The sequence below is a fragment of the Nyctibius grandis genome, chromosome 4 (genome assembly GCF_013368605.1).
Source record: "Nyctibius grandis isolate bNycGra1 chromosome 4, bNycGra1.pri, whole genome shotgun sequence".
NCBI classification, from domain to species: Eukaryota; Metazoa; Chordata; class Aves; order Nyctibiiformes; family Nyctibiidae; genus Nyctibius; species Nyctibius grandis.
The window spans coordinates 28,535,002-28,561,017 of NC_090661.1; the positions used below are offsets into that span (position 1 = coordinate 28,535,002).

At 50.8% G+C, this 26,016-nt stretch overlaps 3 protein-coding genes across 9 annotated transcripts in view; 2 read left to right on the forward strand and 1 right to left on the reverse strand.

Annotated features, from left to right (window-relative positions):
- Nucleotides 1-26,016, forward strand: part of FREY1 (Frey regulator of sperm-oocyte fusion 1) — a 433,428-nt gene that overhangs the window by 128,777 nt on the left and 278,635 nt on the right. The window lies entirely within an intron of this gene.
- CHST1 (carbohydrate sulfotransferase 1) lies at nt 981-2,240 on the forward strand. Its single transcript, XM_068399978.1, has one exon. The coding sequence runs from the start codon at nt 981-983 to the stop codon at nt 2,238-2,240; it is 1,260 nt and encodes a 419-aa protein (XP_068256079.1).
- Nucleotides 5,499-26,016, reverse strand: part of LOC137661891 (transmembrane protein 263-like) — a 215,638-nt gene continuing 195,120 nt past the window's right edge. For 4 of the 7 annotated variants that reach the window (XM_068397638.1, XM_068397639.1, XM_068397640.1 and 1 more), the window contains 2 exons: nt 12,558-12,693; nt 5,499-9,179 (listed from right to left, as the gene is read on the reverse strand). In XM_068397638.1, coding sequence (XP_068253739.1) covers nt 8,893-9,179; nt 12,558-12,693 — 423 coding nt within the window. In that variant the 3' untranslated portion in view covers nt 5,499-8,892. The remainder of the gene's footprint in view (nt 9,180-12,557; nt 12,694-26,016) is intronic. The other 3 variants (XM_068397643.1, XM_068397642.1, XM_068397636.1) reach the window with 1 other exon arrangement.

Sequence of the window (26,016 nt, forward strand, 5' to 3'; positions counted from 1 at the left end):
TCAGCCCCATGCGGGCAGCACCAAGGCCAGGGTTAGCACCACTAGACTAAAGTTGTTGGCCTGTGCAACTACAGCCCCGCTCTTCCCTGCGCCCATCTCTGGTGCCCACGGCTCCTGCCACTGCGCTGTTGCCAACAGAAGATGGAGGGGTTGCAGTTTCTCATGCTTCCTCCTTTGTACTATTGCTTTCCCGCCTCAGGTGCTCATAGTAGGAAGGGGGCCTGAATCCCAGAGCTGAGCAGGATCTGGCCAGCACCACAAGCTCAGTGCTGGGGCACATCAGGTTGGCAGCTAGGACACAGCTCTGGCTGCTGCTCATCCCCAGAGGCTGACAGACTGAGCTGGCCTGGCTGGTGGACCTCTAAGCAAAGAGGTTTGCAGCTCCAGGAGAGCCATCACTGCTCTCCCAAGCGGGAGGTTGTTGGCCTGGGTGGGCCATACCTAGTCCTGCCAGCTGGCCAAAAAGAATGGAGACAAGCCTCTCCAGGCGCTGCTTGGCACCATCCCCTGCCCTTTCCCTGCACTGGGTGTCAAAGGCACTGGCTGACAGGTGACTCACAGGGCAACTGGGGAGGAGGGTTCACAGCAGCTGGATGGAGGCACATAGATGGTGTGGCCACCGTGCTCTAATATCCCCCTCCCTGGGCTGCAGGGCATGGGGTGGGCTGTGGGGCACAGGATTTATGTACACCCCCAGCCTGGAAGGAAGCAGTCCCTGAGGCTGAAGTCCTGGCTGGAAGTGTCTCTTCAGGCTTGCTAGCCTCTGCCTGGTCCTCCTCTTTTGAAACAGGGCTCTGCAGTGCCTGACTGGGGTCCACGTGGGTATGGCTGACGTACATGCATTGGGAGAGTGTTTGCTGGTACACCCAGCAGTAGGATACTTGGGTCCTCCTTGGCAGTCCTCGCTCAACCTGTGACTTCTCTGTTGCGTTTCAGACACTGAGACGACCTGTGAAGAAGCTCCATGAAGGTGACCAGCCATGCAATGTTCCTGGAAGGCTGTCCTCCTACTAGCCTTGGCATCCATTGCAATCCAGTACACAGCAATCCGGACCTTCACCGCCAAGTCCTTCCACAGCTGCCCCATCCCCAACCCCGTGAACTGCAGCCTGACCCAGGACACCGATGCGGCCGACAGGCTGTGTGACGAGAGCCCCACTTTCACATATAACCTCTCCAGGAAGACACACATCCTCATCCTTGCCACCACCCGCAGCGGCTCCTCGTTTGTCGGGCAGCTGTTTAACCAGCACTTCGATGTCTTCTATTTATTCGAGCCCCTCTACCACGTCCAGTACACCCTCATCCCAAAGCTAACCCAGAGCAAGAGCACGACAGACAGGCGGGTCATGCTGGGGGCCAGCCGAGACCTGCTGAGGAGCCTGTATGACTGCGACCTCTACTTCCTGGAGAACTACATTAAACCCCAGCCTGTCAACCACACCACCGACCGCCTCTTCCGCAGGGGAGCCAGCAAGGCCCTGTGCTCACCACCCGTCTGCGAGTCCCTGGGAGCTGTCGATCTCCACCTGGAGGAGGGAGACTGCGTGAAGAAGTGCGGGACCTTGAACCTGACGCTGGCCACCGAGTCCTGCAGAGAGCACGGGCACGTGGCCATCAAAACCGTGCGGGTGCCGGAGGTCAGCGACCTCCGAGCCCTGGTGGAGGACCCGCGGCTGAACTTGAAGGTCATCCAGCTGGTGAGGGACCCCCGGGGGATCCTGGCGTCTCGGAGCGAGACCTTCCGGGACACCTATCGGCTGTGGAGGATCTGGGATGGCACTGGCAGGAAGCCGTACAACCTGGACGTGACCCAGCTCACCACGGTGTGTGAGGACTTCTGGAACTCTGTGTCCACTGGCCTCAACCGGCCGCCGTGGCTCAAGGGCAAGTACATGCTGGTGCGGTACGAAGACCTGGCCAGGAACCCCATGAAAAAGACTGAGGAGATCTACGATTTCCTGGGCATCCCCATGGACAGCAACGTTGAGCGCTGGATACAGAACAACACCCGAGGAGACAGGTCCTCCTCCAAACACAAGTATGGGACGGTGCGCAACTCGGCGGCGACGGCGGAGAAGTGGCGGTTCCGGCTGTCCTACGAGATCGTGGCGTTCACCCAGCACGCCTGCCAGCAGGTGCTGGCGCAGCTGGGCTACAAAACCGCCGGCTCCGAGGAGGAGCTGAAGAATCTCTCCATCAGCCTGGTGGAGGAGAGAGACTTCCTGCCCTTCTCCTAAGGCAGACCTGGGGGGGGCCCGGTTTTTGATACGGACCGTTTTTAACTGTTGCCTTATTTTATTTTCTTTTGTTTTGTTTCCCCCCCCTCTTTCTCTCTCTCGTCTTTTTCTCTCCAAAATTTGCACTAAACCTTGAGTGGGAATCTCAACAGAGTCCAGGGGAAGCAATTGCTGCCCCTCAACACGTTTCGGACGCGAGAGGAGTCAGGTCTCTCCAAGCCAGAGCTAGAACTGTGGATGGGTAACAATGTTTACAAAACACACAAAATGTATAAAGCAACCTTCAAGCTTTCCAAACCGAAGGGTACCTGGGGTACTGTACTTTTGCACTGTTTACTTTTACAATGTAAGAGGTAAATATAAATATAATTTATGAATGGTGTTGTCCCCTCCAGAATAACTCCCCTTGCCCCTGATGAGCAGGTCAGACTGGAAGCTGAACGTCAAACAACCTCCTCGTTTTCAATCTCGGTGTGACGTGTCTGTTTAAGTCCTGTTATTGGGCTGGGTAGTTGGTCTGCTGCTCGTGACATGGTTGTTTGGTAACACCTGTGATACTTCTTTGTGCCAAAAACCCACAAAAGAAAAAAAAAAAGGAAAAAAAAGTGATTGGGTGGTTTGGTAAAAGCCCAACACATTTAATGCTTTACTTCTGTGTTTTCTGTAAATAAAAGTGCAATAAAACTGAGCTGGGGGTGAACTTCAACTGAAAGACCTCAGTGACTAAACTGGGGTGTGGATGCACCAGCAGGCAAAGCACAGCATCTCCTGGTCTACCCAGCTCCTGCGAGGCTGGGAGCGGGTGGGGGCAATGCTGGGGGACCCACACCGCAGCCCCCCAGGGTGGCAGAGAACTGCAGTCGCCTCGTCGTGCGTGTGCATGTTTGCATCTGAAGTGTGTCAAAATGCAAGTAGTTAAGCCAAAAGTGAGAACCTGTGGTTATTTATAGACCTGAGAGCTTGTTGGCCTGCATTGGGGCATGGGACTTGCTGAAGTGCCCCGCCCCAGAGCACTCACAGCACCAGCACGGTGAGCCTGGCCTCACCAGGCTGCCCCTTGCTGCCCCCCCCGCCACGTCTGACGCTGTTGATGCCAGCGTTGGCGTGTCCTGCCCTGAAGGACCAGAGGAAAGTGCTCAAGTTCAGGCCGTAAAACTGTCCGAATGACAACAAGCAAACAAGATGGTCCTGGCAACACACACGTTCTCCACGAGCTGCCCACTGCCCACAGACGCAGGGCCCTCCCACGCAAGGCACCCTGCAGGCAGTGAGCGAGCCCTGGCCGTGCAGGGCCTGCGGGCTGAACAGGGCAGCAAGCAGCTGGGCAGGGAAGCCGGGCACACGGCATGGGAGCAATACCACACCGCAGCAGAGCACACCGAGGGCCTGACACAAGACAAGAACAGCTGACCAGCTCCTCTGACCCAGCTGGGACAGAGCCCTCCAAACAGCCCAGCCCTTGAGGCACGTCCCACAGACCACAGGCAGCTGTGGATGGGAAGGCACCAGGGCCAGTCCCCGGGGGATTGAAAACAGCAACAGCACAGCAGCTTCCCAAATCTGTTGCTCCTGGAGCCAGGCAGGATGGGGACCCACAGAGATGTGACCACAGCTGGTCACATCCACCCACGGCTGCACACTCCCAGTGCTGGACCCACTGCTGGCACAGGTGTGTTTGAGCCACCCACAGCCCACCTACCTGGGCAGGCCTCCTCTCCAAAGGTCTCTTCCAAGGTCATCTGCCCACCAGCTTCCAGCCTGAGCTCTGACTTGGGAGAGGGTGAGACTGGGTGCTGCAGTTACACACAGGTTGCCGGGACACGCTGCCTGCACACCCACTGCCTGGGTGAGGCAGGGGAAAGCTGTAACTGTAGGTGAGTTTCTGCTATCCTTTTCCTCCTTTAAAGACCTCTGGAGGGGCTTGTTAGTGGCGTTTTGCAAATTGGCTTAACGTGGCCCACCTGCTCCAGCTGCGCTGCAGAAAAGGTGAGCAGGGGTGATGGACCTGATTGCCTCTCCTCAGGGCTTGCAGCTGGAGCACCTGTAACTCAGCTGTGCTGTCTGCAAGGTGACATGGCCGGCTCCAGCCCCATGAGGAGGAATGTGGCGACAGCGTGCATGGGCTGTGGGGCTGTGGGACGGGCACTTCCTCCATCTGCTTCCCCATGGCGGGCACGGGGGCAGCTGCTGGGAGAACTCCCTCCCCCAAGCACCTTCACTCAGGGGCAGGAGCAATGAGTGTCTTCACCCCATCCCCTCCACCACCAAACCTGCTCCTGCCACCAGCTCAACGCCGCCCAAGCCACGCTGCCCCGGCTGTGTCTGTGGGCGAGGACGGAGGAGCGTGGCAGGTGGCAGAGGCGGCTGCAGCTGGCCTCAGCAGCGCGCTGCTTGCTGCTCTTACTGAGCAGCTGGCAGCAAAATGTCAACCAAATAAACGGCTTGATTGCCCTGTTATTAGTTACTAAATTAATCCTTTTGTCCGCACTTAAATGCTGAGCTGTTGGCTCCTGGCTTCACCCCAGTAAAAGGGACACCCTGTCTGGGGCTCGATACCGCACAGCCTGGCCCTTGGCCTGCAATAGTCCCTGCATGAGGGCTGTGCGGTCCCGGGAGCATCGGGTGGCTCTGCCCTGGGTAAGTGCCCGTGGAGGAGGTGAGGTAGCCAGGGTGGCCAGCTCTGCCCTCCCAGCACCCGCGCTGCCTGCCAGCCAGTGAGCAAATGCAGAGGGTCTGGCTGCCCCACGGCTCCCCCACAGCTCTGGGGAGGGATGTCACACCACCCTGTCCTGCAGAAAGGACAGGCTGCTGCGGGGGGAACCAGGCTTTCCCTCGCTTCCTCAGCTGGGAAAAGTGGCTGTGCAAACCTGCATGAAGAAAGAGCTGCTGTAGAGGCAAGAATTCCCATTTTCGGCTGCCAAGATCCCACCTTTAAGGGCTAGGCCAGCTGTCCCCGGCCTGACAGTCCTCATGCACAGCGGTCTTTCAACCAACATAACAAATTGAGTTTAGAAGTCTTATCCAAACTATTCTTACCGTTCTGATCAGGAAATGTGCCTGCAGCAAAATGGCTTTTGAATTGTGGTTGAAAGCCATGCCCTAGTTTAAGCAGGGACAGAGATTCAGCCCTGCTTGGTGCCTCATGTAGAGCCCTTAGGGAGAGATCTGATTTCCCAAGGAATCTCTAACATATTCCTTCAACTGCGCCTCCTCTCCTCATTTCCCCCCCACTGGAAACAAAAGCCAGCATAACCAAGGTTTTTATCCTCAAATTTTACTGTAATTAAAATACAGAGATGCAGAATATTCCCAGAAACACACTGCAAAACAAACCAAGCAAACAAATTCAGTAGGAAACCAATTACAGACAATGAAATGATAAAGAACGCAAGTGTTCTCTGGAGCCCAGCACCGTGCACGGGACTGCATGGCTGCAGTGACAGTTTTGGGTTGCCAAAGGGCTCCTTGGCTCCTAGAAAAGCAGAGCTGGGCCCCGGCATCTGTCCCAGCAGCTCTGCGTCTCTCTCTCGCTGTCTCCACGTTCCCACTCACGCTGTTGTTTTTACAAGGATGACTTTGCAATGGAGACACAGAAATGACCCACCCACAGGGACAGGAGCCAAGGAGGGAACCCAGAGGACAAGAAGTGGGTTAAGATTTTCCACACGCAAAACACAAGGGGACAGAGAGGGGTGGAAGACATGCACTTCTGTCCCAGCCAGGGGAGCTGTGGGGGCAGAGTCACCCTCTCTGCCCTCCCAGCCAATATGAGTGTGGATGTTTAACAAAGGTCCCAGTGAGAGCTTTGGAGAGCTCTATCCAGGGGCAAGACAGGAAGCTAAGTGAGGGATGAAAAAGAAAGTGAAGGATAATGAGATGAGCAAAGGGAAAAGGGAGGAGCCTGTGGGCTCTCCTCTCAGCCAGGCCACGTTCCCTGGGCATGGGGTATGTTCAGCCATGTGGGGCACAGGGCTGCGTGTAGGGCCACGTTCCACCTCCACCACAGCGAGACCCAGTCCCACCACGGGGAGATCATGACAGAAGCCTGGGGGAGATCTGGGAATTGGGGATGGTAAGGAGGGAGCTGCTCTGGTGCTTGGACCATCCATTGGGCACATTGATCTAGCTAAATGGAAACTCCTAGCAATCATCACTACTGTGGAAGCAGGGCACCAACCAGGTGTGGACCACCACCATCACACACCAAACCCCACATTCATCCACTTCCCTTTCTGTGCTCTTCCCTAGGACAAACTCCACTGTGTTCATCCTCTGATTCAGAGCCTGTTCTGAGAAAAAAATTCCCTCCACGCTCCCTCTTTTCTTGCTCCCTCACTCCTTGCCTGCTCCTGTCACCAGTCCTTCCTCATCTTCTGTCACCTGAAAACTGGTGATCTTCCTTGTACTAACTTCCTTCAATCCTCCCCTCCACCTTGGTGCTGCCCCCCCTATTTTGTACCAACCCCCCCATCTAGCAGCAATGGGATTTATGCACAATGTAGTTTTTGCCCCTCTTACCATGAAGGGGCGATGGGAGAAGGGCTGCACCAGTGGCCCGAGAGGACTCTGAGCTGGCTGGAGTCTCTGTGGTGGGGGAAGAGGAAAGATGGGGCATCCATCAGGAGCCAACAGCTTCCTCATCTGATTCAGGTCCTACCATCCTGCAACCAAAGCTGCCAGGAGCTCTTAGACTGGGAACACTGACCCTGTTTTCCTTCTACTCCAGCACTAAGAGTGCCCAGAAAAGCAGCCTGGGGCTGGGTCACCTGGATGAACCAAGCAGGCCTAGCACGCTAACAGAGACAGACTTTGAGTCCTCCATAGTTACATGTTCCTGAATGCCCGTTAAGCGGTGTGAGGCTCTGGTTTTGGAGTAGACTCAATCTTGTACCCCTGCCTGCTAATTTGCTCTCTTTTGCTATTTATGGTCCATGAGTTCTCCATTAGCTAGGCTGTAAAAACAGCGATTTAGGCTGTGAGTCCCCACATGCCTCTTCTCCCCTTCTCCAGGCCATCCCTCAAGGAAATGGCAGTTCCAGACAAATGGAGAGCTTTACGCCATTTACTGCAAGGACGCACGGAAGAGCAAAAATAAAAAGATGGGAAACCCTCAGGACCCCTGTGGCCTTCCTCAATGCACCTTTATCCCATTTCCCATGCTTGCTATGCACACACAGTGCCTGCAGACAACGGCTTGGGAAGGATGTCTTGCCTCCCCCAGCAAGAGCCTGTGTGGGATACCGGTTAGCCAAAAGCATGATGAGCTTCCCATCACCTGCCCAGGGGTGGCTGGTGAAGTGTAGCCCCTTAGATACCATCTTCTCCTGTCTAAGGCCTGGGAGAGGCAGTTAGGAGTTTGGAAGAAGACTGTCTTCTGTCCCACTTGGTAAGATACTGTATCTTTCTAAGAGAGTTGGTGACAGCACAGCTAGTTACGCACAAGCAGCTTTTAGCTTTGGGGTTAGAGCTGACTTCAGGAGCAGTCTTGATCTGGAATAAGACATGAGATGCGCTCAGGGAGAGCAGTGAGCAGAGATCCACGCAGTGTGAACTGCCCTCCTCCTTCGCAGGGCGTTTGAGACAAAGGAAGAACAGACAAGACTTCTTCTTTCCTCACCAACTGCCATGAGCATCCCAGCAAAGTTCAGGCACACATCAAGGCCTGATCTTTCTGTGAAGCTGCTGCCTTCAGAGACAAAACCAACACGTCTGGGTCAACCTGGCCTTCACGAGAACAAAAGAGACAGAGGAAATGCACACACATACCAAATGCTGTTTCCTCTTCAAGAAACAAAGATGTAGGTTAAACCACTCTCATGCTATCAAGAGTTTAACATTAACTCTATGCTGCAGTATCACAGAGGCCTGGCAGATGCCACTGTCAGCTGGGAGTGGGAACATACAGCAGCTTTCATCCTCCTGCCTCTCACCAAGAAAATCTGTGCAGAAGTTGATGGCCTGGGAGATACTATACTCTTGTGTGGCATTATCCCTGGAGCTGCTCTGCTGAGCTTTAGGTTTCCTTCTCTGAAGGGTGCAGTTCAGCCAGGGAGTAAGTGATTGAGAGCAGCTTGTGGGATGGTCCCTGCAAAGAAAAGGTAAGAGGTGCAGGGCAGGAAGGAGGCTTCCCCCCCTTCACAGTATCTCTCCTTTGTGTCAATGGGACTTTCTTCTAGAGTTCTCCCCCAAGCAGACCCCCCAAACACACCTCCCAGAGCCAAGGGAAGGGATGTTTCAGAGGCTGTCTTCCCAGCTGAAGTTGAATTCCACTACACAACGCACACTTCAAGCCAGGCATAGTTCCTCCCCTTCCCCTGTTACTCCCCCCAGCTCCAGGCAGATGGAGCCTGACACCCTCTCCCACCCCTCCGTGCTTACAAGAGCAAGAACAGAGGAAGGAAACTGCAAGACAGAGACAAGGGCACCTTTAAAGCCCCCGGAGTAGAGGTGGTTCCCAGTAGGTGATGGGAGTGAAAGGCATTGACAGCGGCTCTGTGAGCTCTGAGCCAGGCAGGCGGTGCTGAGCAGGCTGCAGCCAGAGTCTGCTCGGGTGCTTGACCCTCCCTGAAGCGGCTGGTTCCAACTCAAAGAGGTGCTGTGTAGGGGGAGAGTATGGGCAGGTTGATCTTCTGGAAGGGAGCTGTGACAGGGATTAGTCAGCCTTGTCTTTCTTCTTTGCAGTGAAAGGGACTTTGCTGGCGACCGCGCTGCCCATGGCTCCGACGCCGCCGGTCACTGCCGAGACGCTGCCCTTCACCAGTCCGACACCAGCAGCGGGGACGCTGGTCACAGCTGTTTTGGTGAGCTCCAGGCTCTTGCTGCCCACCCAGGCAACTCCTCCCAGCGTGGCCCCCACGGCTCCCCGAGTGATACTGAACAGGCCACCTGTCACTCTCCAGATCACCCCTGCCTGCTGCTGCGGATGGTCCTTGTCGGCATCTGCGGGGACAGAGAGAAAGGGAAAGTCAGAAGTGTCCACGCTGCAGACCTCCTCCCTGGGCGCCTCTTCTAGCCCAGGAGGGTTGTCCACCACAGCACACGCTCCCGTATGCGCAGTGCCTTGCAGCCCCAGACCTCGTGGTGGCTGGAGGAGGACCCAGGCACTCCCAGGCCTACAGCATGGCAGGAGAGGACTTTGGGAGGGTAGAGAGTGGGAGCGGAATTGCCCACACGACTGAGAAGGGAAGGCGGCGGCTCAGCTACAGCCCCAAACTCGCAAGCTTCAGTGCTGCAATGCAAAGCAAATCCCATTAACAGGAGATGTAACTCCCCTCCCCTGCGTATTGGCTAATGCCAGCAAATCACAGAGACTAATGCCAGCACAGGAGGCATGAACTGCAGACAGCAACAGCCGACGTTTGCGTGGCCTGCAGGTCCTCAGAGCATCTGTTTGGAGGCAGGTCTGTGCTAATGTCAGTTGAGGGACTGAGGCACAGCACAGACCTATCTGCAAGAACTGTAATTGAGCTAGCACAGATAGCAAACTGCAGGAAAGATACAGCGACACAAACATCACCTCAGGTTGTACAAGCCCTCCGGAGATCTCAGCTATGTATTTAATAGTGTTAAGACAGTGCTTAAGTTGCTACGCTATGTCACTGCTGCTTTACCTGTGCCAGCTGGATGAAGGCCAGCATGATATACCCACCCAAGCTGCCATCGCACCTGCCCACAACACTGTAGACATAACGTTCACAGCTCGCCACTTCTTGGGAAAGGGTTGACTCTGAACTGCTACTCACGGGATTCAAACTTGAAGCTCTCCTGCCGGCCTCCACACAACCCTCTCCCTTTGCGTCAGCTAACAACGCTGGGCGCAGGCAGCAAAGGATGAGCTGCTCTTTTTGTGAGGTGAGATATTTTGGATACTCTGACTTCTGATTCACTGCCAGTTCGTACACGAGATGAGTTACTAATAATTGCAAAAATACAATAAAGCAATCCTGGCAGGAAAAAAAGCAAGTGCCAGCTGGCAATACAGGATCCCCAGAGCAGCAGCAGCCCTTCTGACCCATACCTACTCAGAAGAGAGGTTGCACAGCGCTGATGCAGCAGGAGGGCCTTAGCCCCCTGCTAAATGCGCGCCCCATTTCCTCAGAAGCAGGGAAATGACAGGGATGGAAACGGCTTTCTGAAAGCCTATATAAAAACATGGTGCAATCATGCCTCTGCAGAGAGTCCAGGGCAGGGACTGTGTCAGCACCAGCCACTGCCTCAGAGCTGAGCACTGCAGAGGCTCCACCAGCGCCCCGAGGAAGGACCCAGTCTGCACTGCACAGCCCTGTGTGCACCCGTCCCCCTGGCACGGGTGCAGGGACAGGCCTGGCATCTGTTCCTGGGACCAAAGAGGGAGACACCTCGGCTGCAGCATCCCACAATATTCCACACAACAGAAAAAATCTACCTGGAAATCCCTCTTTGATGTCTCCACACACTTTCATTTCCAGACAGATTAGAGCCAACACTGATGTAAGCAGTGGATTTCCTCTGCCAGCGAGCAAAGACCTTAGGAGTGCCAGGAGGCTGGCCCTACCGCTCACCAAGCTGCGAGGCCTTCATGTGCTGCACGCCCCGGTTGATGGAGATGTCAGACCTAGTCAGTCTGAGTAAACATCTTCCTCTTACTGTTACTAACTTGTCTCATGCCATGTCTTTACCATGTCTGCTATTCAGTGTACTTCTGCTAAGCTATCCTGTGAGTACTTTGGAGCAGAGACCATCTTCCCGTTGTCTGAGCATCACGTAACACAGTAGGGTCTCTAAGTGCTGCTGGAAAACAAGTTTTTTCTTTCCTTTTTTTCTTTTTTTTAAGCAAACCAAGGAGAAGTCTGACAGAAAACACTCAGCAGCAGGGCATGGACTTTATCCTTGGAAGCACCAGCTGCCCTGGGGTGCTGGATGCACATGGCTGAAGGGACAACCTGACCTTGCCAAACAGATCAGAGTTGCTGCCTGCACTAGAAGCACTGGGGCAGACGGGAGGCCAGCTACTCACACTGGGGACTCTCAGATTGCACTATGTCATCTGTGGGAAAGGGGGATTTTTCCAGGCCTCTTAGGAAACAAATTAAGGTGTCTTCAGATTCAAATTGCAAACTTTTAGGCACTTAACACAGAAGTTAGGTGATTTGATTCCTCTGGCTCCATTTCTAGCCAGGGAAGAGAAGGGGGCTTCTTCAGAGGAGGTTGCGCACAGTAGCTTATCCTAGACTAGGCATGAGCCTGAGTTAGGTGGTGTGATGATCCTTTCCTAGGTATTTTTGTGCTGGATTCTTCTAAAATTGTGCAGATTTTGGAGTCTTCTTGAAGTCATAGATTTTCCCTTGAGCTTCTCCCAGGCTGTACAGAGCTCTCCTTTGGGCAGGTCTCAGGACAGTGCCTGTGAGGAATCTGGTGTTCACCAGCTCTGATGACTTGGAGTAAGCTTTAGGTTACATGTCTGTCTGATAATCTGGGCAGCAAGATGGAGTTTGAGTACAGAGTTTCTGGTGTAGCCTAAGCAGCTAAAGTTCTACAGGGTATATGACATATCGCTGGCCTATTCCTCAACAATTTCTCTAAGTGTTTTTTTTTTTCCCCCTCTCCCTCAATGCTATTAAGACCCCCTGGCTCCATTTCCAGTTCAGCTCCTCAACTGCTGCACACAGTTTATCCCGTACAGCCATTTTTGTGTTTTGTCTTCAGACCGAGGGAGGGAAGAACAGAGGGATCCAGAAATCCAGGCAACTGTAAAGCAGGACTCTACTCAGTGAAAAACAGACTGGCCCTCTGAATGAACACCATCCTCAGAGGTCTTCTGTTCCTGCTGCCCTGTCTGGGGAAGCAGGATCCTTTGCGTCCCATCATTTGCAGAGGACTGCAATGCAGAAGCTCTGGGCATTAAACACCTACAGGCGTTTTCAGCTTCAGAACCAAGAGCTGTATCAATGCAGCAATAATTTTTCTGGCTCTCCCCAGGTAAACCTGCATCTGAGGCTACCTGGAACCCCTCTGTAGGACGATTTAGTCCTCTGTCCACATTTTGATTGACCTGGGGCTGCTGGAGATGCCCAGCTACCCTAACATCACCAGTGTGAAAATCTCTCAGATGATACGTGAATGCCTGCGGGTGGATAGCTGAGGGACCAGAGAGGAGGAAACTGTGGATGAGATTGAGGGGGGATGTTACTCTGCCAGCAAAGAGCTACAACATATTGGAGAAAGCGTCAGGAAATACTAATGAAGACAGACAAGGACAAAGGTTCTTTCTGATTAAGCTAGGCAGAGACAATGAAGCTGCAGCACACCGGAGCACCAGTGCTTCCACACTGCCTGCACCTGGTCTGAAGCCACTCTCATGGTCCTTAAAACTCCACAGGCAGCAGGGAGGAGGGATGAAGGACCTGGCCCTAGGAGGGTGGGAGGCTGTTCCAGAAGCATCCAAATAGCTCCACCACAGAACGGAAGCTGTACCCTAAAAAAAAACCAAACAAACTCAGGTTTGAATAGATCTGAAAGGAGAAAGAGAAATCTTCATGACCCCAGCCACAAGGGGCCATGTCCTAACCTGGCAGTAAGCTGAAATAGGTTGTATTCATTCTACAGTCCAGATGATGTGTCGAAAGCTTTCTAGCCATCCCTGGTTAGTTTGTCTTCAGGACTTCAATAAACCCCATAGTAAGCTGTCACGTAAGATAAGCATCAGATTTACAGTGCAAATTAGTCTCTCAGACAATGGAGTGAGCTAAGCATTTTGTTGGCACAGAGGAGCCCAGATTAAGGGTGAGACAGACAGCAGAGATGAAATACACAAAATAATCAGAGAGACAGACACACATCCCAAGCAGGGGAACAATTCTGTTCCCTGGAGCCTGCTGCAGCCCACGCTGCTCATGAAAGCTCTTCACCATGTGCCAAGCCCTTTTTCCTTTCCATCAATGACCTGGCCTTTTCAAGGGTCCCTTCAGCTTCACTTCACCCCATGTCAGCTTAGAACAGAAGACGGAGGAGAAAAAGAGATGAATAAAATGCACTCCTGTATGAACGCCGCTCTCTGGGCTGGGGTTGGCACCCCACACAAGAGGCTGTCCTCCTCGGCCACAGCCCTCCACAGCCCCCCGCTGGTTTCTCTCCAGAGCAGGGGTCCTGCCTGCTGGGACTCCAGATGAAACCGTGTCTTCTCATCTGATCCTGACAGCATCGATGACTCAGGGCAGAAGTGAGATCAGTTTGTTGCTAGTAACAGATACGACTTTCAAAGCTGCCTCAGTGACTCCTCAGGGCTTTGCATCGCATTTATTCAGCGACAGAAAACAATAGCCTGCGCTGGTGCCTAGTACAAATGGCACAGGCGTTATTCTTCCCCTCGGCACCCGCCACCAGGTGATACGACAGGCAGGGAGAACCCTTTACTTTAAGAAGGATATGTACAAGTTGCTCTTTCCTACTCACTTATAAAACCAGCCTCAAGCCAGGAAAGCAGTGTCAGGGAGCAATGCGTACGATTTTGCATCTTTAGGACACTTCCATCCCTGCTGGGGCCCAGGCGAAGGAGCTGGGCTGGCTCAGAGACCAAAATGTAAACAGTCAATGTCATCAGTCTGTCCCTCAGCAGATGGAGGGGAAGGGATGAAGTCACTAGTTCAAGCCGGAATTACGCCTCTGGCAGCTATTAAGTGACCACTGGTGGATTTAGGCAGGTTCTCCTACCTAGAAAAATGTTTGGTCTGGAGGAACAGGCAAGGGGTGCAGGGTCAGCTACGCACACAGTCTAGTCCCAGCTTTGCCCAGCTGATTTTTAAGCAACACTGAGCAAATTGCTCTGACCTTTATTGCCTCTGCACCACTGTGAGTGAGAACGTGTGATTTTCTAAAAGCCTTCATTGTTGAGTCACAAAAAAGCGTGTATGGGAGAGAAGTTTCCAGTCCTGATGGTTCTTGGAGAAAAACGTGAAAGTTTGATTCAAGTGCACTCTTAAGACTCTGAGAACCCCAAATGGATTATTGTTATTTTTAACTTTGTGATTTTTCCAAGCCTACCTCAATTTGAAACGCATGGGGCTGGCAGCGCTGCTTGTCTTCCCCTTCTGTAAAGCGAAGCTGAAGTTAATGATCCCTATTTCCTTGTATTGATGTGCTGTCGTGAAGGCTAATTAGGTACAGTTGGTGTGGTGCTCTAAACATGGAAATAGTGTTTGTTTCGTCATGACTGGCGCTGACAGATTCCTGTTGACATTCTCAGTAGGGATGCCAATGACAACTTCCAATTTATCTGTGGAGAAGTTTCCACTTTCCAAACAAGTCACAAAGGCAAGAGGAAAGCTTGCCCCCTCCCCATGCACACCAGACATACAAGTTTATCCTCTAGCTGAGACTTTCCATTTGGGCAATACACTCCTAGCACAAGCAGCTGAAACAGATAGAGACTGCTCAGACTGATGGGCACAAACGAAATCTTGCTGTAAACCTTCTAGCAGGGCCCTTCTCCAAGGAATGGCCAACATCGCCTTCTGCCAAGCCTCCTGCCTGCAGCTGGAGAAGGCTTAGCTAACCCTTGCAGGGCACAGCTGTAGTGAGCATTTATACCTGAGATGAAGGAACTGCCATTCATGACCTTTCTGGCATTTTAGGATCAAAGATCTAGATCCTGCAGTGTCACAGGCAAAATGTTAAAGGGAACACTACAAAGTGTTTGTTCTTTAAACACTCGTGCTTCACTCCTGCCGTCAGTCCCATGCTGCAGCTGGTTGGGAACAGCTTCCCAGGCTCAGCAGCTGCGCTCTCCCCAGCCCTGCACTGCCCAGGCGCTGCATGCCAGAAACCACATGCCACCAGCAAAAAGCCTAGAAATGCCACATTGAGTTTAGTCCTTGAATTTTAAACTTTAACTCTGCAATCAGCAAGACATATTCGCCTCTCTCTGTAACAGGATCTTTCCGGAAGCTGCTGCACACAGCAAAACCAGGGCAGCTGTCTCCACAGCCTGGCTCACCCCAGGGCTCTTCACTGGCACAATGAACTTTAATTGTTCCTTGCACATGCCCCAGGAGCCGTATTAACTGCTGAAGCATCTACCTTGAAGCACTGAGAGACAGGGTTCAGGAGGGTAAATGAACAGTGATATGGAGTGGCTTGTTTTCCTTGGCTGAGCCTTCGGGGAGAAGCAGACGAAGCTCTGACTCTGGAAGTGTGAGGCTCAGAGTTGGCTGGGAGTTTTCTGATTCTTTTTGTTGTGAAGAATCATGTCACCAAGACAGAAATTGTTTGTAAAGACACGGTGGTACTGTTGAAACTTCCACTAAAAAGAGAATGCAGGGAGATTGGCCTTAGAGCAGCTAATAACCCAGTGGTTAAAACATTCGACCAGCCTTGAGTCAGCCCAAGGACACTGCTCAGCCTCACACACACCCGCTAAATGGCCCAAGCAGCCACTGAATGCCATTTTCACTGGTTTTGTTGAACTGTTTCAATTTGTAAGAGATATTAATTGGAGGAAGAATATAACCTTGTCTTCTCACTTCCCAAGCGCTTTCAATATCAGAGCCAAGTTCTGCCCTGAGACGGGTTTCTGATTCTTGAAAAAAACAAGCAGTTTCTTTGCTTTGCCCTCCTGCAGAAAACGACTGTTTTCTTGATCCAGAACTATCTCTTTCATGTAGCTGTAACAGCCTGTAAGGAACAGCCAGATTCCCCCTTCAACCAGGATACCCTGAGACCCTTTCAATTCTTAATTCCTCATTTCCCCTCTAGGTTTACAAGACTTCAGCTACTCTGTGGCACAGACATGGTCTCCAATGATGCTGAAGACCAGGACGGCCCAGAGGTAATGCTCCTTCTGCTCTAGAAAAACGCAAGTGAGCTGCAGGACAGACAGCACTGTCTACTAGAAAGGACATGGATCATGTAAGAGCCTGGAGACCCAGCGCTGTTCTCAGCGTTATTGCTGACTTGTTGGGTAATGGCTACGTCTTCTCTGCTTCCCCTCCACCCCACTGGCCTGTTTCAGCAGGTGCAGGCTGGGAGGCAGGAGCGATTCCCAGCTCTGCCGAGCCCAGCAAAGTAGGGAAGGTAGGAGTCCATCCTTTGCAGAGGGGAGACTAATAAGCACTAACTGACTGGACCCATCGTGCTTCTTAGAGACAATCTTCCAGCTCCCACTGGCATACTTAACCTCTGATCTCAGGGAAAAATAAATGCACACTGGGGCAAACTCCTCGAAAGGACGCCATCCTTCGATATAGATCATAAGTGCTTAAGGATGAGGACTTGCTCTTTTTATAGGCTTGTACAACAGCTGGCTTAAGGAGACCCTTGTCTCATTCGAAGCAAATGTCATCTCCCACCGCAGTGTATAGGCTATAAGAAAGACGAACCCACAGGAGAGTCTTAAAGCAAAGCTACAAGTGGCATTGCCTACTTGGGAAGAAAGAAATCTGGACATACCATTTCTATCTCCATCGCGACATCTCTTTTTCTCAATGTGGAATATATGCAGAAGGTCAGGCTTTTGCTACTGGCCAGACGGGTCGCTAAAAAACCTATAGGATGTCGCAAGGCCACTGACAGAGTGGAGATACGATCCCGAAAGCCACGAGATTTCAGCTTGCCCCAGAGAACTGTGCGCAGTGGTTGCTTCCTCCCCACCCTCCCCAACCTCCAGGTCCTGTGTGAGAAACCACAATGGTGCATTATGGCAGGTATGAACAGCAAGGGACAGCTATCAGCTGGGCTATACCTTCCCTCTTGCTTGTGTTAAAAGCAACAAAAGTGGCCATCAGACTTAGTTTGTTTGATCTTTATGTCCCTGTTTGCCTTCAATTTCCAATTTCTGCTCCACCTACAAGCTCTTGAATCAGTAAAGAGGCTTGCTTAAACGCCCGGCATGAAAGAGCATCTAAAGCTGCACCAATGACTCATTTTCCTATTGGAGTCTCATCACCATGACACTGAGATTTTGGATCATAAGGACTGGAATTACCTCTTGCTGTGAATATGGGCTCTTGATCTCACTTGGTGATCTGTGGGTAGAACTGGAATAATCCAGTAGACTCAACGATTTTCAGTGGCCTCAAGCTTTAATGGTCTGAGGAGCAGAGCTTTCAGACATAAAACCTTATTCCTTACAAACAACCCTTCCTAGCATTTGTGCCCAGGCTGAAGAGACCATCTTTTTAAGCCTGCTCTTTGACCCATGCTAGCTCAGCTCTTGACAAGGCACATCACCTACTCTGTCAATTCTGTAACAGTGGTTGCGTATTCTTCACTGAGCTGCTTTCAGCTGCTTGTGATAGTACCTGGCACAAAAAGACCCCAAATGAATCAGAGGCTCTTGTTAAACAGCCTTGTTAATTCAGCTCTGATAAAGACACAAGAGAAAAAAAAAAAGTCAATATTTGTAAAATGAAAAAGGACAAAATCCATAGAGAAATAAAGGTCATTTTCACGGTTCTATGAGGCCCTTACAAACAACGGAGAGTAAATAACATAATCCAAGCTTATGTAAGAAATGACTTTTCTTCCATGCTCTAATGCTACCCAGTGGATTCTAAACAAAGGCAGACTCAGCTAAGCCTCCTCTGTCCAGTGAGGCTAGAAGTCCTTCCCACGACAGTATTGCTAACTCACAATTTATCAAGAAGTGCCTGAAGTTTGGTCCCAGCAGCAGTTTGGGAAGGGGCACGGGAGTGAAAGACAGTCACAGCTAACCAGCAGGAAGGTGCTCCAAGCTGCCAAGATCAGACATCAAAAGTCTGCTCTGCTCGTTCATCAACTGCCCTGAATATTTTGTGTACTCTGCCACCTTATTATTAAAGGCTTAATCTCTCTACCTTATGGAAACACGTGATTGTCACTCAAGCATTTTAAAGCTGAGATATTTGAGAATTTGTCCAAAAATACTCCCAGTGAAGCCTGGAACATATCCTGCCTTGCTAATAATAGGGGAGGACCCAGGTTCAGGCATTTCCTCTTCCTACTCCCGGAGCAGCTGAGCAATGGATGCTGATGCTTCCCAGCAGGATGGCTGGCACCAGTGAGAAATCCAGAAATTCCCCATTTATTCTGATTATGTGCTCCCCCCACCCCTCTCCAAGGCACATGGAGGAACCAAAGAAAAAAATGGATGGTGGGTCAAAAAGCAAAGCCACAAATTTTAACTGACCTAAGGTCTGAGTGAAGAGTTTTTGACTCAGAGAAATGACCCATTCATCCCAAAGGCTATCCAGGAGCCTTTCTGTCCATCCAAAGGATAACAAGGCAGTTAAAGCTAAAGCTGTGTGCCACAGAAGCAGCTGAGCTGGGGATTTACTGAGAAGGCACGAATATGTTTGCCTGCTCACACTTCAGCATGCCAGCAACAGGCAGGATGGGGCCTTTGTTATTCTGCTGGTGGTAGGTGTTCAATGGCATAGCCTCAAAAACTCATTTCCCATCTCAGCTGTCAAAGGGAGAGCGCTGCAGTCATGAGTGGGCAGGTACGCTGCCTCTGGGAGCAAACAGATGAGCAGGCAGAGCATCTCTTCCCCACAGCCAGGCTGAGCACGGAAGGACAGGACCCATCTGTGCCTCAGTTCATTAGATCTGTTCTGGTGCAAAAATCACACCCTAGCTCTGTGCCCAAACCTCTCACGTGTCCCCTCACCTCTGTCGCTTCAAAGCGAGCCAGCCGGTCCTACCCATTGTGTTCCTGGAGAGCCTGTCACCTGGAAATCTCAGCCCTCATTGAATAAATTAGAGGTAGCACTAACGCTGCCCAAGGAGACATCAAACCTCCTCCTCTGTGCTGCTCAAAGAGCTGCTGCTTAGGAATGTGAAGCTGTGAGTGTGACTGTTCCCTTCGCTTCCTTCCATATTCATGTTCTTGCTCTTTCCAGGGCGGGTTTCAATACGGCACAGCAGGCATCCCACGCACACTCAGCTTCCCAGGGGTTACTAAAGGGCTCTGCCTGGTGCTGCAGGGAAATTGGATTTCTTCTTTGACACTGTGGCAGGACTGCCGTGGAGCCAGGGTCTATTTGGCTCTCAGAGATACTGGGATATGTCGGCCTCCCTTTGAGATTAGCACTTCATGCAGTTGGAGGAGTATCTGGAATAAGAGAGACTCCAGCCCACCTCCTCGGGGCAGTCACCCGCTCAGCCCTACACTCTCAGCCTCCCTTGGGAGGTCTGTCTAAGCCTGCTTTCCCCTACGGTCAAGCAGTGATAAACAGGCTCCGCTTTATCTGAAAGGCAGGAGCCCCTGCCACCTCTTGGCTTCCTCCTGAGTCAGCCTTGGCTCTAGCTCGGGGTATCCCCTGTCACTGCCTGGAGAAAACCGGTTCACCATGAAGTACCAGAACCCCAGTGCGAGGAGGCAGAGTGCCTGATTCTCTCCCTGCTCTGTTTCTAGCTCTCCTGAGGAGTTTCTAGCCTGCAGTGCATCCCGGTGGCACTGGGAGGGGGGACATCAAACCACCTCCCACCAGTTTCAGCAGGACCTTCCTTCACTCAAAGATGTCCCTTCAGCCTGGTGAACCCAGTTCTCAGCACAGATTTAATGCGAGACCAGTATCAGAGATATTGCTAATGCTTCTGCTCTCATTCACTTTACCAACTGCTGAAAATCCTCCTATATGCGTGACTGGGACAGTGATGTGCTGGGGAAGGCTGAAACCTGGGAGAACCTGAGCCCCCTCTGGGATCCCTGCCCATCTCCGGTACCTCCCTGTTTTGAATCAAAGCCAAGCAAAGCCTTTGCTGTCAGAGCAAAAGGCTCAGTGGAAAAAAATTCAGCTCCATACCTACAGCAGCCTTTCAGGTCTCCACATTAAGATAACATTTACTGTCTTCATTCTGTAATGTAGCCCAGCCCAGCGATGCTGTCATGCTTTTGCTATCGGGAAATGAAGGGCAACATTACCCTTCTCGACAGATTTCCCCTTAAATTTTCTTCTGCAGTTCTGCACACATGGGAAGCAACAGGGCAGAATGATTTATTCCTTTAAAAATGAGGGAATATCCAAGGATGCTTGCAAGTGCCACAGTACAGAGCTGCTGGACCTGTGTGTCAGGTACCTTCCCAGCTTTCACATCAGGGTGCCCAGCTCAGCTTGTGATCCACATGCATGCACATGCTACCCTAAGTCTCGACAGGATAAAACCTTCAGAAACTCCAGATCCCAACATGCCACAATAGATTGGCTAGTGCAATCATTACAGAAACTCATTTGCACCTTTATTTTCCTCCCCTTGCTTCCCATCAGACGCATACAGGGAATGACCAGAGTGACACGAATCTAATCAGAGGCTGATGCCACATCAGAAATCCCATCAAGTTATCTTCCAGTCCCAACAGGCCCTCCACCGAAAGAAAACATCTTGTCACTGCCTGGAGAACCCCCGTGTACATTGTGTCCCCAGAAGGGATTTTTAATGCCAGAAACTGGGTTTTATTTTAGAAAGTATGAACAAAAATCCTTTCTATTTAAATACCCTCCTATCTCTTAATGGTGCTTTTCTGGACTTTTTTTCCTAGCAACGAACCAACTCTGTATTAAGGAATTCCAGGCAGAGAAATCTTAGTTCTCCAACAATGCTAGAGCAGAGCCCAAACAGCCTAGGAGACCCCGCACACACATTTCATGCCTGCTGTGCACAAGCACACACCTGCTCAAGCAAAAGCTCCAACAGCAGGACGTTTGCAAAACAGGACATTCAGCCAGAACAACCTAAGGTGGCCACTTCAACCCTGAGATGCCTTCAACTTGGAAAATCCAGCTGACACCACCAACCCTAGCCCAGGCTGCAGAACTTACCACTCCTAAATGCTGAGTCCTGTTTCTGAAATGGACTAAAAGACATGTGGCCTCCACTGTGCACCTTCCAGATTTCTGCTTAGGTTTTATCAAGCCTGCTGTGGCCGCATTCAAGCATCTTTCCAGCTAGGGGCCATCCTTAGCACAGATAGATGCTGCCTGCTGAGGACTAAAGGCCTCTCTTGCCCTAGAGCAACAACTTGGCTGTCTGAACTCTAGATGGCGGACGGCAGCACCCGGATGCCATCCAAAGGCAGTAAGTTTCTTGCAGCTGAATATGTTTAGTCCCTCTCCTAGGGCACAATCTCCATTACACAGCCATTGTTTATGACCCCAATTATCTCTCAGAAACTGGTCCTTGCCTGCAGTTAATAACCAAGGCTAAGTGATCAACTGTTAGGACTCCAGCAAACTGGTTGTTAACTTCTCTGTCGACCAAGTTCAGAGTCTTTTACTGCTATTAGAAACTCAGATTAATGATGCATACCAGAAATGAACCCTTCTGTGACACAGCTAGGTGAGGCCAGGTGAGGGGGAAAAAGAATCACTCCTTTTTCCTGGAGGTATCAGCTGAGCAGGGAGGGGACGAGCCCTCCTTTAACTCTCTTTTCTGCCTCCCTGATGTCTGGGAGTTGACGAAGAACATCTTATTTTGCAGAGTACTTTGAACTTTTCTTGGGATCTGGATCACGTGGGCAGAACTATATGTAAAATAGGCTTACTCTCCAGAAACTGCTTTCAGGGACCTCTTCCCAACTGTAATTCCTATCCTAGATTTTCAGATTCCCAGCATTAACAAGGGGAGGCTAACACTGCAAACCTCTGTGGGGCAGGAAAACGAGACCTCACTTCAGAAAGAAAGGCTATACAGACCCAGCATGCAGTGTCGACGTCCAATAACAGATACATTGTCAGCCTTTCCCAGCCTACTCCTCACAGTCTGATTTGTAAAGCAGCCCTCCAACAACTCATCAGGAAATAGTAGTTTCGATTCAGGAAAAGCACGGAAGTCTGATTTTGGAGAATTACCACCATGGTCTTGGGCAGCCAGTCTGTCCCAATCCATACAGAGGTACTCTGAGAGCACCAGAAAAATAAGTCCAGGCAGTGCAGCTGTGGGGCTGAGGGACAAACAGACAATGACACAGGAAGGGGAAAGAGCAGCTAAAACAAGCGTAAGGATTCCCAGTTGGTTATGCACATTCGGAGTTGGTGCCTGCTAACGACTTTGGGTGCAATGAGCTCACTGCCCAGATCTTGGAGTGTGACTGTCTCCTCCTGCCACCACAGATATGCATGGAACAGGGGAAGGAACAGGGCACTGCTTGGTGAAAGGTCTTCTGCAGACAACCTCTCCTGCTCAGATGCTTGCCTCTCCAGCTCTCTTCTGACATCTGAGGAGCCAGCACTGGGACAGCTAACATTTAGGACCCCCTCCTTGAAATCTGTCATATGCTGTCCAAAAGACATTTATTCTCCTACCACTCCATACATCAGCTAGGAAAAGGCAGACAAGGAAGGAAACCATTGGGAACAAAAGAGGGCACCTTTCCCCATCTGATCAGCTGCTGGATGATAGAAGACCACAAATGTGTGTCTCCATCGGTAAGAGCCAGGTGAAGATGGATGCCTCTGTGCTATCAGTAGATGGTTGTCCTGGTTTGGCCCAAACCAGGCCAATTAGTCTTAGAGAAACCAAGGTCACTGCTAAATTCCTCACTGCTTATGAGTGAAGAGCCGAAGGGGGCTCGCACCTGCAGGGAGGAGCAGACAGGGCAGGTGACCCAAGATTGACCAACGAGATATTCCATCCCATACATGTCATTCTCACTTTCCTATTTATCACTAACCCACTGCCCAGTGGAGGTGGGGCCCAGGAGGGAGGGGCCCTCCTGTCTCCCACTGATTGGTACCAGCTTTGCCAATTCTGCAGTTAAAAGCCTGCAGGTGTGATGGCAGGGGGAGTTACTGCATTTTCCCCTCTGCCCGTGCTGGGGGGAGCAACTCTGCCTGAGGAATTCTAAGCTCTCGATCTTGGTTTTGTATATATTTGTATATATTTGATTATTTCTATTATTCTTATTATACTCTTTTTCATTATTATAGTTTATTAAAACTGTTTTAACTTTCCAACCCCTAAGTCTCTCTCCCTTTTCCCTTTCCCTTTGGGGTGGGGGGCGGGGTTAACAGAGAGCATCTGCCACCGGGTTAATAGCCAGCCCAGCTTTAAACTGTGACAATGGTGAAGGAGGACCCACTGATAGTTACAGGAAGTAACAGATTTTCTGTTGGCGTGAAGAGGATGCAAGGATCATCCTGCACTGATGGAACAGTACTCAGAGTGGAACGTTTCCTGCAAAAGTTTGCTAGTGCTTTTTCTGTCCTGCCCAGTCCATTCTCAGCCACAACCCCCATAACCATGCAAACATGGTGACACTTTCTAATGAAAGTGGAGCGCTATTTACCGTGTGTGTGGCTGCCATCAACAGAGAGGCTCTGTCAGCAGACATCCCAGCACCCAGCTGCCCCACAGAGGCACCTGAAGTGCAACTGCAACAAGCAGAAACAAATGATTGTGGTGTGAGGCCATGCCTGTAAGTCAACGGCCACCAGCTAGTGACCACGTAACAACTCACAGGGAGCCTGTGGGCCTGTGTGGTCCAGAGGGGAGCTAAGCGGCTGCTGAGTCTTCAGCTGCTGTCCTCCACCAGGGCTTGGCAAGAGCGACGTGGCCACCACTCCCAGAGGCTGCTCAGGCAGCTTTAAAAACACACTCTTTCATCCTTATACATGGATTTACTTATTCATGTATTCTCAACAGAAGCACTAACGGCCATAATTGGATCCATTACTGGGGTTATTAGAGCTCTCAGTCACCACCTCTGCAGCCTCGCACGGTGCTGGGGAAACACACAGGAAGAACAAACAGTGCAGAGGCACGGCCAGCAGCAGGGGCTTTACAAATTTGTTAAGTTGTTGCTGTGGCAACTAAAACAAAATTTCTGGCAGGGACTGTGATGTGTGGGGAACTGTAAACTTCTCCATTTGTGGAAAACACTGGTCATGTCTCTGAAAGTGAGGTGGAGGAAAGACAGAAAGAAGGGCTCTTTTCAGAGACTGCTACAGCAAGAGCCAAAAATGGTCTGCTTGCAAATTTATCCTTATGGCAAGTCCTGATGATGGTTGGATTCTGCATACCAGAGCTTCCCAGGAGCCAGTGCACCGAGACAGAGCTGGCGTGTATGGAAGAGCACTTCTAGGTATTCAGTCCAGCTGGCCTTGATTCCCAGGAAAGCAGCTGAATGGCCGTACAGACACAGGCAGCACTGGAGCTTCTACCTTCACCTGCCTCCTCTGCCCCACAACCTATCGAGGGTCTCCATGGAAAATGAAGCTTGTCTGGGAATTAACTTCCATTGAGATGATAGATTCTGGAACACCAAACTTTCCATCCATAAACAGCAGGAAATGGAATGCAGTGGTTAGGTCTGGAAATAGTAAAATTTGTCTAGAAAGACTGAACCTGATCTCAGAAAACACCATAAGTTTTCAAGATACTCAGTTCTCTCTGAGCGATCAGGACTGCAGTAACCACCTGGATGAAATGTCACACATCCTGACAAACTTCAGAAGGTGTCCACTACTTTAACATCTCAACACGGGTTGCAGACTTTCAGGTTCAGCATTGTAAGTTCATGTTTAATTACAATGCAGGACCTGCAAAAGCAGAATCAGTGTTGATTTAATGTTGATTGATTTAACGTTGTTTTAGGTTAAACAAGCTGTGTTGTGCCACCTATTTAATTTTCTGGGAGATCCCCCAGTTCATGTCTGAGCCTGCTTACCTAGCGAAGTCCAATACCTCCTGCCCCCCACCTTTCTCACTCAAGGACCACAGTTGATCTGTTTGTTACTTATGAAGTAATTCATTTAGCTATGAAACTCGGAATGGCACAGACGCCTGATGTGAGACTCTGAATTCTCTCAAGTTTAGTGTATAGGTTGGAGATACCAAATGGGCACTTTGCAGAAAGATTCAAGAGTGACAGCAGATGCTGCCAGCAGAAAATTTGCCTACTGAGAGATATCGTATAGGCAAAATGATTGATGAGGATTTCAGTTTTTCTCTGGAGTCAGCAGTTGAACTATGAAGACTTTACTGCAAGTTAGACTCGCTTGGTGGGACTGATTTCCACTGTGAAAGGAGAAGCAGAGCACCGGAGTACAAAGATATGGGACTGGCATTGGGTCAGCATGGGGGAGTTGCATCTAAGCAGCCCCATTGTAATGCTACTGCTCTCCTCTCCTCTGTCCCATGGTGCCATGGAGGCTCACGGCTTCCTGACCCTGGCCCTCATGGCTCACACGACTTCACTGCATTAATGACCTCAGTGAAAATTTTTTAAGCTGACTGACAGCAACCTGGAAAAAAACCCACCCAGGAGCTGTGAAATGGCACCATTGCCAAAGGTGAGCCTAACGCAGGGCAGGAAAGAGGCACTAGCTAAGGGTACAGGAGGTCTTTAGACACCCTGGGTCCGATCGGCACAGCATTAAGGATCGTGGTGAGTCTCTGAGGTCAAAATAAGAAATGAGTACTTGCAAAGCTCAGTGAAGCTTATGCTTACAATACAGCTCTAATTATCCTGTTAATCAAAGCAAAAATCCTTCACTTTTGCAAATCCAGCCAGCAAAAGGCTGCAAATTCACAGCTCAGTCACTTAACCCCCAACTGCCCTACATGCTAGAAAGCCAAGGAATAGGAAGTTTTGAAAGGCTTCAAAATTTTACTCCGCTCCACCTCCTTAGAACCTTCTACCTTCATTCCTAGGCTACAACACTTGGATGAGGACTTGTTAACAAGGAGGTTTAGAGAAGACATGTAAGGCATTACCTGTCTGCAGCTGTTAAAATCTTAAACCTGTAGTATATGAATGTTGTTTGTATAGACAAAGACCTTTTGTTGGCATAAACATCACCTCAATTCATAATTCTGTCATCCACTG